At 46.7% G+C, this 10883-nt stretch overlaps 1 protein-coding gene across 1 annotated transcript in view; it reads left to right on the forward strand.

Annotated features, from left to right (window-relative positions):
• The window catches only part of XRCC5 (X-ray repair cross complementing 5), a gene marked incomplete at its 5' end in the record, with an annotated part of 60543 nt that overhangs the window by 29623 nt on the left and 20037 nt on the right, over nucleotides 1–10883 (forward strand). The window contains 3 exons of the mRNA XM_018552551.1: nucleotides 1256–1325; nucleotides 8991–9100; nucleotides 9281–9377. Coding sequence (XP_018408053.1) covers nucleotides 1256–1325; nucleotides 8991–9100; nucleotides 9281–9377 — 277 coding nt within the window. The remainder of the gene's footprint in view (nucleotides 1–1255; nucleotides 1326–8990; nucleotides 9101–9280; nucleotides 9378–10883) is intronic.

Consider the following 10883-nt stretch of genomic DNA (forward strand, 5'->3'; position numbering starts at 1 on the left):
CCCCCCCATCTCTCCCCCCCCCCCCATCTCCCCTCCCTCCCCATATCTCTCTCCCTCCCCATATCTCTCTCCCTCCCCATATCTCTCTCCCTCCCCATATCTCTCCCCTCCATGTTTCTCCCTCTCCTCTCTCTCCCTCCCTCTCCTCTCTCTTTATGTCTCTCTCTCTCTCTTTATGTCTCTCTCTATGTCTCTCTCTCTCTCTCTATGTCTCTCTCTTTATGTCTCTCTCTCTCTTTATGTCTCTCTCTCTCTATATACTGCTTTGCCTGTCTGGGATTCCCAGAGCAAGTGGAGCACAATGCCCATTTGTAAAGCACACTGCTGTTGGTCAGTATGGCTGCTGCTTCATAAATGGTGCTCCTAAGGTCTTGGGTCCTATTCACACCATTGTTATGCGCATTGTTGCAATGCGGTGCCATTGATTATAAACTGCACCTTAACGCACCTTTCCAACAGACATGCATTACAGCAAGATGCAGAGTGCTGTCACAGTTGCTACATGCACCTTTTTCTGATGCATTTAGGGGTGCTAGGCAGCCCTTTTCAAATGAATTGGCTGCCTTTACACCGCACATTTTAATCCATGGTACAGGAAGCACAATGGCGTGAATGGGCCCTTGTGGAAGTAGCTCTAAACACAAAGGGCATCATTTCATGTGTGGCAAGCCAGTGCTCTTTGCAACTCAAGGAATAGAGGTTTAACTTCCACACCCAGAAATGGTTCTTTACAATAAGCTGTGAAAATGTGGCCTAGTCTTCCTCAGGGGCCGGTTTTGGTCTACTTAGTAATTTGCATAAAAAAGGGGTCTGTTTTACTAAATAAATGTGTTTTCTTTATCAGTGCTGAAGACTTTTGCACAGTACTATGTATGTGAAAGACATCAACCTGATGTAAAGCATCTCATTGATGTGATTGAATGTGTTATAAAGCTTCCTGTGTGTAGTTTGTAGTTATCTATGCACACCAGGGTATTCCTTATTGATTCTCGTATCTCACCGCCGAAAACAGTAGACTCTGTGCAGTAATGATTGGTAGCCAGAGACCATGGTATGGAGACTGCCTAGGCTGGGGCTTGTTCTTCATTCAAAGTGATAATGTGATTTGGTAACGCTGACACATGCGTTCTATTGATGCAGATTTGTATTTTATTTGTGTGTCCAATTTCACTCTGCATTGGGCTGAGTGGAGGAGGCCTTGCTGATGAAGGTAATGACATTTCAGTTTTGATAATCAGATGGTTTCTTGTTTCAGGTGGGCAGTGTGGATCCGGTCGATGACTTCCGAGCTTTGGTCAGGCAGAAAAACATGAACTTCAAGGACGGTGAGTTACTTCTTTTAGGTCTCGTTCACACCTAGGCGTATTGCATATGCGCGTCTGTCGCGCGACCGAAGGCTACTTGGCTGTATCCCAATGGAAACTACCCTACAAAACGGCCCAAAGTAGTACCTGGACCTTTTCCGGCGTGGCCCGTTTTGTAGGCCGTAGCGACGGGCGGAAATACGGCAAGGTGGGAACGAGACCATTGACTACAATGCAATTTATTTTTTTGACCGTTTTGTAGAGCGTTCGTCGAGCGTAGAGCGCGCTACAAAACGGTCAGGTGTGAACGAGGGCTTAGGGCCTGTTCACACGCCGTCCGTTTTCTGTGCTGACCTCATCCGTACGCTCTTGCACTAAAAATGCATCCCAATGTATCCATATGTGTTTTATGGGCTACAGTTCTCACGTGCGCAGTCCGTTCAGGTTACGACAGAAAAAATACTGCATGTCACATTTTGTACGGTCAGGAAACGGACCAGAAACGAAAAACGCGTCAAAAACGCACTGCACTGCAGCTAACATACTGACAGCCCCACTCCAGCAAAAAACTGGAACACGGCAAAAATGCACTGCATCAGTAGCACCGCGTCTGCAGATCCGCACCTGATCAGGACCTGATAGAACAGGCCCTTAAGGACGGCTGTACCTGTGATACAATCGTCCTTTTATCAGTTCCCCCATCTCCGTTTGTGCCTTCCACCTGGACAAGTACAGTGCACCTCGATCCAGTGCTCTTCTCTGTGCAGGCCTACGCAGGGCCACTCAGTATTTCCAGCAGAGGGCCCATACCGGGTGAACCTTCACCTAGTTTAGTGAATGAGGCAAAGCTTTCTATACTGTAATCATCCAATTATATGCAAGCATTTATTTTTTGGTTACTCAAAGTTAACACATCCTCACCTTATTTACTAATCTTAGTAAACGTTCTGCAAAGACTTGCTGCAACATGCGGCCCTTCAATCAGTGTGGAACGTTGAGTTGTCTGTACTTATTGCAGATGCTTGTAGAATAAGTTTTATTGGTGATAGTAAAGAGAAGGCATTTCTCTGAGGATCCTGTGCAGCTGTATGAAGCAGCAACAACTGGACGAGCGCCATGTCTCCGAAAGTTTGAAATATGGCCACCTGGACTTTTTATTTCATCTGTGCCGGCAGGTGCTGGATGAGAGATAGATGTACGCTAGAGCTTGGCAGGGCCAGCTGAGGGTGTCATTTCTGAGATGTATGGTGATTACACAAGGTGAGTGAGGAGCTTTCCTGGCCAGATATACTGTGTCTGTTCTTGGGTTTCGCTGTGTGCTGATAGCCCAGTGTGTGTGCTTTACTGCTCATTGCTGGGGAGAGATAGGGAGGCAGCCATGATGACTGCCCCAGGCATTTCACCCCGCAGTATTTCATTCCGGCGGAAACTTTCTTCCACTAACAAACTCCCTTCTAATGAAATACTATTAAAATGCACTTCTAGAGGACTCTACGCCTTCTTCTGTTTACCTCTCGTCTCCGCATAGACTCTGCGCTGCTGGAGAACTCTGCTCCTTCCTCTAGATCCTTGGTTCTCAACTGGTGGGTCGCGACCCAAAAGCGGGTCGCGTCCCCATGTTCAGTGGTACAGTAGAAAGGCATCATGGCACACTCACAAACCAGCATGTAAAACAACTTGTCTCACCACTAAGGACAATGACAGAGGTTTGGATACACGTCTGCTGCAAAGGATGTGTAAGCCGCACTGCCGCGCCAAGGCACCTCTTATAGTGCGGTCCTAACTCTAAACTATGAGAGTTAGGACCGCACTATAAGAGGTGCCTTGGCGCGGCAGTGCGGCTTACACATCCTTTGCAGAAGACGTGTATCCAAACTTCTGTCATTGTCCTTAGTGGTGAGACAAGTTGTTTTACATCCTGGTTTGTGAGTGTGCCATGATGCCTTTCTACTGTACCACTGTTCAAAGCCCATTTCGTGTGCACCTTACTGTATAACTGGTAACAAATTGTTGAGTGCGTTTGTCGTTTGTTTTGCTTTACCCATGTTCAGTGGGTCGCGGCATGCCTACCACTTTTCTAGGTGGGAGACTACTGACCCTAGCGCAGCACCGTCAGTTCTCACGCCAAGCAGCCATTCAAAATATGCTGCCAGTCCCTGCGTGTCAGGTTGAGGTGGGGTGGGCTGGAAGTATGGCCATAAGGAGCTCCATCCATAAGTGTATTGCTTACAGCCCTGTAGAGGTGCCTGATCTGGACTGATGTCCCATTCTGGCTCTTGGCACCTCTGCAGGGCACGCAAGGGAGCTGTACAAGCAATGCACATATGGATGGAGCTCTGTCACAGCACAGCAGCCCATACTGGACCCCAGGCTGAGGATCCACTCCAGTTCTTGTAAGGTGGAGGACTGGGTACATCTTGAAAAAATTAAAACACATTTTGGGAGTGTGTATGTCTGTGAGTGTAAGATTGTGTCTGTGGTTGTGTGCGTATGTCAGTGTTTTTTAGGGTCTGTTTACACTAGTACAGTGCGTTAATCACCCAGTCCCATGCGATTAATGCACTGTACCACACAATCACACCTACCGTGCGTTCTGGTGTGGAAGGTGTGTTGCGTTGCCATTCATTTGAATGAAACCCCAAACGCACCACCCACAGTCCGATCACCTGCACCCTAACGCCCGGTACTGCAATGCCGACTTGGGTCGCGACTTAATGACCAAGGACAAACGTGGGTCCTGAAGTTACACATCTAGCTCTAGATAACTCTCCTCTCCTGAACTACTCTGCTGGTAGACTCTGCTGCTTCCTCTAGATAACTCTCCTCTACTGAATCACTTTGCTCTGCTAGATGACTCTGCTCCCTCCTCTATATAACTTTTATCTCCTGAAATAGTCTGCTCTGCTGAAGGACTTCTTTCTCTATAACTCTCCTCCCCCTCTCCCTCCATCCCCTATCCCCTCCATCAACCATTCCCAAGCCATCTTATAGCAGAAGAACATAGATAACATATCTTGGAGTTACGGAGAATGGTGAAGCACAGTCCCAGCTGTCTAAGTAAAGGTGAAGTGGACCATCTTATCATGAATGCATGATGGAGTCTAGTTCCACAGCTCATTCTGCTATAGAGAGGGTATTTGGGATGCGCACCAATGTCTTGCAGGTATTAGGGAGTAGCGTAGAACATCTTTTTTTTTTTTTTAAATAGATCTAATTGGACCTGGGAGAATGGAGATTAAGGAGATCCAAGGAGTCTTAGGTACCTGTTACCCTGGTGTGGACAGATAAGATAATACTCCAAAAATGTTAAAGGAGAACTATGAGGCGAGTGCTTTTCACTCACCTCATAGTTTCTAGCCAACCTGTGACAATGAGACTGTCACAGGTCGGCTCAGTAGATCGGGAGGTGAGCGAACACATACCGGCTGTGACGGACCGCCTGGTACCCCGACTGGGTACCTCCGTCAGAAAACAGCTTCCTCTCCGCTGGAACCCGAATCCCAGTGTCATCAGCCCAAACCTCCCTAATTATTGGACAGAACCAATATATTAGGACAGAACGCTTAACCACTCAATTATTAGACAACACCAATGTTGAGGTGGAAAACAAGATCTGCTTTATTGAAGACCAGCTCAGTATATATACAGCTCTGGGGGTGTAAACACACAACGCAATCACACATGAACAGCATGCACACAGACACCCCCTCCCCCTCCCCGATGCCTTAATGAATGAATAGGAAGGGAGGAGACACATGTGATGGGATTATCTCCTGAGAGTATCATAGTGTGATTTACTCATCTACACCCGGAGTCAGCTACTCCTAGAATCAGCTATCCTAATCCCATCATCAACACAATACAACAAAGGGACCAATAAACTGTAACAGTTCAATGTCCAGAATTATCCCCCTTCAGTGCTCCTGGAGTCACAGCCCTATAAGTGCTCCTGGAGTCACAGCCCAGTCACAGTACCTATAATACACACAGGGTCATCCAAATGTAATGCCAGGGAAACTGTACAGTACATCCCTCCACACATAAACCTGGTAGAATGGTTCATTGTAACTCCAAGAGGTCTGAGGGGGGTCTCCATAGTTCTGGGTCCATAGTCAATAGGAAGGAGGCTAGCCCCCAGGCTCCTCCAACAGCACCAGTGACGGTTCAGTCCATCACACCGGACTGACAGGGGAGGGGCTTGATTCCCCCCGATCCGATCCTCCAGCACTGGTGGAAGGGGGAGGGGGCGGGTACAGCTGGCTCTGCCTCTAGATAGGCAGAGCCAGGTGTCCATCACGCAGCGGGGCGGATCCAGACATAATTGTCGGGATCCGCTTCAGCTGCGGCGTCTCAGTATACCGTGAGCTGTAGCTCACGGTATAGTGCGGCGTCTCAGTATACCGCGAGCTGTAGCTCGCGGTATACTGAGCTTAGGGTGACGGGAGGACGCTAGTTTGTGTCCTCCCGTTACCCTAAGAAGAACTATGGGGAAAAGCCCTAACCCCATAGTTCTCCTTTTAAGTAGGGGACATCCCCATGAAATAAGAGCAACAACCAGGGAGAGAGCGATAGAAGCCGTAAAGAACATTGGACATCAGTACCAGGGGTTGTTGAGATGTTGAAGGCCCTTATCATAGATGCTTTCGCTCGAGTTCCCTTTTAACACTCCTAATTGGTGCTCTCTGCTCTCACTGGGCTGTTAAGCTCCCCTGCCGAATGCTAATTCGAATGCCTATGTGTACAAGCTTTACACAGAGCAATACCCTCCCAGCCATTATTTATATGTATATGAGAAGTCAACTCAGAGTTCCATGTGTGTATGAAAGCATTATGCCAGCGGTCTTACGCTTTTATGTGGTCGCAGATCTGCTCGTCGACGTCTAATGTCCTTATTAACGGCTGCAGGGGGTGCATTACCCTCCATATATTGACTTCCTTTGTGTAGTACAGATCTGTTTTTAGCTCATACTGTGAACCGCCTTCTCTATTCCCCCCACATTATGCAGGAACTGCTATCTGTATATCAGCGCCTGAGGTTTTAATTTAACACTCCAGTGGGGAGACATTTTGTGAACTAATAAAGGGGCAGAGTGGGGGCGTCTAAGTAACGTTTTTATGGTTTTCACTTAAGAGACTGCGGCATTTAACCGTGCCAGATTTAATGCCAGAAAGTTAAACTGTGACACAGGAAGCCGAGTGTTAAAAGTGTAACGGGTTTCGTCGCTTATCGCTGCTAATGGAATGCACAGAAAGCAGCATTTCCAGGGTTCAGGTTGCCCGTTCTGGTTTTTTTTTCCTTTTATTGTGCTATAACAATGGAGTGGGGAGTGGGGGGGGGAGTAGCCCGGTGTTCAGAAAATTAGATATAGTGCGATGTTATCAAATTGGCAAGTAATTAAAAGCTGGTATTGGTCATGAGAAATAACTAAACCTTGAAATTCGGTATGAAGAACATTCTGTATGCAGAATTCCAGGAATGTGATCAGAAACTTTGTAACTTGCCTCATCTGATTGTACAATCCATTAAAGCGGACCTTTACACTCCAAAAATCAAATTCTACCAATGCATCCCTCTATGTATGATGATTATTAAAAACATATTATTATTATTGTACAGGATTTATATAGCGCCAACAGTTTGCACAGCGCTTTACAATATAAGGAAGACATTAGAATCACAATACAATTCAAGACAAGATGGTAAGGAGGGCCCTGCCCCTGAGGGCTTACAATCTAAAAGGGAGGGGCAAGTGGTACATGAGGAGGTAGCTGTGCAGAGATTCATTGTTTGTGAAAGGGATAGTTCAGTGGTTAGGTTGAGGTGGGATAGGCTTCCCTGAAGAGATGAGTCTTAAGGGAACGCCTAAAGGCAGTCAGAGTGGGAGATAGACAGACAGGTTGGGGTAGAGAGTTCCAGACGATGGGAGAGACTCTAGAGAAAGTCCTGGAGGCGAGTATGAGAGGAGTTGATGAGGGAGCTGAAAAGCAGAAGGTCTTTTGAAGAGCGGAGGGGACGGTTAGGGTAATACTTTGAGACAAGGTTGGAGATGTAGCCGGGGGCAGAGTGGTGGATGGCTTTGTAAGTGATTGTTAATACTTTTAATTTTATCCTTTGGGCTATTGGAAGCCAGTGTCGGAATTGGCAGAGGGGGGTGGAAGCCAGTGCAGGGATCGGCAGAGGGGGGTTGCAGACACTGAGCGGTTGGTTAGGTGAATGAGTCTAGCAGCTGCATACATAATAGACTGAAGGGGGGAGGAGCCTGTGTAGACATCGGCCAATGAGGAGGGAGTTGCAATAGTCAAGACGAGATATCACAAGCGAGTGGATGAGTAATTTAGCGGCAGGATTTGGATAGTGATTGGATGTGGGGAATAAAGGTGAGGTTTGAGTCAAGGATGACACCTAATACCTTGGCATGGGGGGGGGGGGGGGGTGGATAGTTGTGTTAACAATCTCAATGGAAAAGTTGGGGGAAGGGCATGTGGGGGGTGAGGAAATATCATGAGCTCAGTTTTTGAAAGGTTGAGTTTTAAGAAATGTTGTGACTTCCAGGCAGATATGTCAGATAGTAGATTAGTGACACGCAAGGACACTGAGGGGGTGAGTTGTGGTGTAGAAAGATATGTTTTAGTGTCATCGGCATAGAGATGTATTGGAAGCCATGTGAGGTTATTAACTGATCAAGAGAGGAGGTGTAGATGGAGAAGAGACATGACATAGACATGTCAGGTGTAATATGCTGTGATTATGAAACACTAATTACAAATTATTCATAGAAACAGGACATTTAATAGACTAATACTAATTATTTAATAATTTTAATTTAAACTCCGCCTTCCTTTACTCCTGGCCATTCACCGAAGGAAGCCTGGGGTTGCGTGTTTTGTGATTGGCCTGGAGAAGAGGGAGGCAAAGACATGACTGCAGCACTAGGGTCTATGAGCCTCCAGCACTTATATCCGAGTGGTCCAGCAGTAAAGCGGGAGCTCTGCTAATCCCGCCATGTAAGCCAGCAGATTTGATGACCTGGTGTTACCAGTTTTGTATATTTACACATTCTAGATGGTGTCGGTGCCATATTGGGATTTATTGTACATGTTTCCTTTGTCTGATCTGGGGACAGCACTCTGCTTGGTGGCAGGCCATCAACTTTGTGACCGTCTTTACTCCTCTGGATCTTCTTTTTGGCTTGTGAGCCAACTCTGGTATTTGTTGGGCATTGTTTATTGGGTTGTTTGTTCCTTACATATTATCTACCCTTCCCGGCATGGAACGGGTTGCTGTCTATCGAATGTGTGGTTTTAATGTTTATGTCTGTTAGTATTATTATTATTATACAGGATGTATATAGCGACAACAGTTTGCGCAGCGCTTTACAATATAGGGCAGACATTACAATCACAATACAATTCAAGACAAGATGGTAAGGAGGTACCTTTTGTACTTTTAAAATGCTCAATAAACTGATAGTCACCGCTTTCTACAGGAAGAAGCCATGAGCTGAGCACTCAGTGCTTTGTGATCGCTCAGTTCTCGAGCTATATTATTGGGAAGAGTATATTTTACTCTCCCAGTACTTCTCCTTTAATCTACATAGTGGATGTCATGTACCCAGCCTGCAACCAGTGAGATTTAGCTTGCATTGATTCCTTCTTTTAGTTATAATGTTTTTCTCTCTCTTGCAGTGAGCGGGCAGCTGGTAAAACACATCTATGAGTTTGTGGACACCAAGCAGTCTCAGTATTACCTGAAGAGTATGAATTGTATAAAGTGTTTACGGACAGAAGCCATTCGGGTATGTAACAATGTCTCCTGCTTTTATGCTACACCTATTATTAAAAATTGTACATAGTCATGAATGTTCCTTTAATAGAACAGGATGTTAGGTGTATCTGTAGCCAAAATGTTTCTTTTAGGTTTTGTATAAAGTGATATGTTTGCCTTTGCATTGATCTTTTCCATCTCCTGCTTTTAGCTGTCACGTGCCCAGATTTATAATGATTTCCTCCAGTCGCTGAAAGAGAAGACAGCAGGGGGCACCCTCAAAGAATTCTGGGAAATTGTCGTTCAAGGTAATTAGAAAATAGCTTGATGGATACCTGTACTGGGGCTGCCATAGCTGACCTGCTTTTGAAAATGACAGTTGCCTGGCTTGATACTCTGGCTGTAGTCAGGCCCGGCGCTACCATATAGGCAGGTCAAGCAACTGCTTGACGGCACCAGCGGGGCGGAAAACGGCGGGCCGCAAGATGGCCGCGGCGGCTCTGATCACACCTGTCAGCACTCCCTCTCTCTCCTGCCGGCCGCTGCAGCTTCAGAGCATTGGTGTCAGTGGATGCAATAACAAACCCCAGCACTGGTATCAGAGGATGCAATAATAACCCCCAGCATTGGTGTCAGTGGATGCAATAACAAACCTCAGCACTGGTATCGGATGATGCAATAATAACCCCCAGCATTGGTGTCAGTGAGTGCAATAATAACCCCCAGCATTGGTGTCAGTGGATGCAATAACAAACCCCAGCACTGGTATCAGAGGATGCAATAATAACCCCCAGCATTGGTGTCAGTGGTTGCAGTAATAACCTCCAACATTGGTACCAGTGGATGTAATAATAACCTCCAGCATTGATGTCTGTGACCGCAATAATAAAGCAGAGGGCACATCAGCACCCTGAATTAGTGCATGCCTTCATAAATATACATACCTGTGTGTCCTGTGGCTCCAGAAGGTCTTCCAGCTGCTGTATAAGCACAGTACGGGACCTGGGATTCTCTGTGACCTCTGGCTTCATATCTGCTGGCTGCACAGCTCAGAGTTCATAGGCTTTCCACACCTCCCTCATAGTATGTAATTGTGCTTCAACATTTGCACATGGGGTGGAGACCATCAGTGCTCAGAACAGTGTGGCTCCTCCCTGTCGTGTCCTGAGGATAGACAGTCCTATTACCCACCCAATCCCTGGGAAAGAATGAAAGTTCTTCCTACAGAGAACGTCCTGTGATAGATTGATTACATCACTTCAATCAGACAGTAATAAAGCCGTTACCTCCCAGGAATGCTGAGGAATAGACTAGGCACATAGATGCCAACTGTCCCAGATTTGCCTGGACAGTGCCGCACTCCAGTAACTGAAAAAAGGGTATTAACTTAGGTGCGTGTGGGCACAAGTGGGTGTTTCCCCCCATATTTGGGGGTGAAACCACACAAGAAAGGGTGTGGCCTAGGTGGGACTGACCAAAAGTGGGTATGTGAGCTGTGGGCCCGTGTCAGGGATGGCAGAGTCCTTGGGACTGGGGGTGTGGATGGCATATGAATAATAGCAAATGTGGATATTGGAAACAGTAACACAGAATTGCAAGTATGCAACACATGCACAATTTGTTGCGGTTTCACGGTGTTTGCATTGAGAAATCTATAGACTTCAGTTGCTCTTTAAGGTCTGCACTGAAGGTGCTATGCAGAGCCCTATACTACAGGCCGCAGTGTGCTTCCTACTGGCCTATTTTCCTCTTCTGCTTTCGAAGTGACATATACCCCCCCCCCCACCCCTCCGCCAGTCCGGCTGTCAGGGCTC

Source organism: Nanorana parkeri, unplaced genomic scaffold (genome assembly GCF_000935625.1).
Source record: "Nanorana parkeri isolate BGI_ZX_2015 unplaced genomic scaffold, ASM93562v1 scaffold92, whole genome shotgun sequence".
In the NCBI taxonomy this organism is placed as follows: domain Eukaryota; kingdom Metazoa; phylum Chordata; class Amphibia; order Anura; family Dicroglossidae; genus Nanorana; species Nanorana parkeri.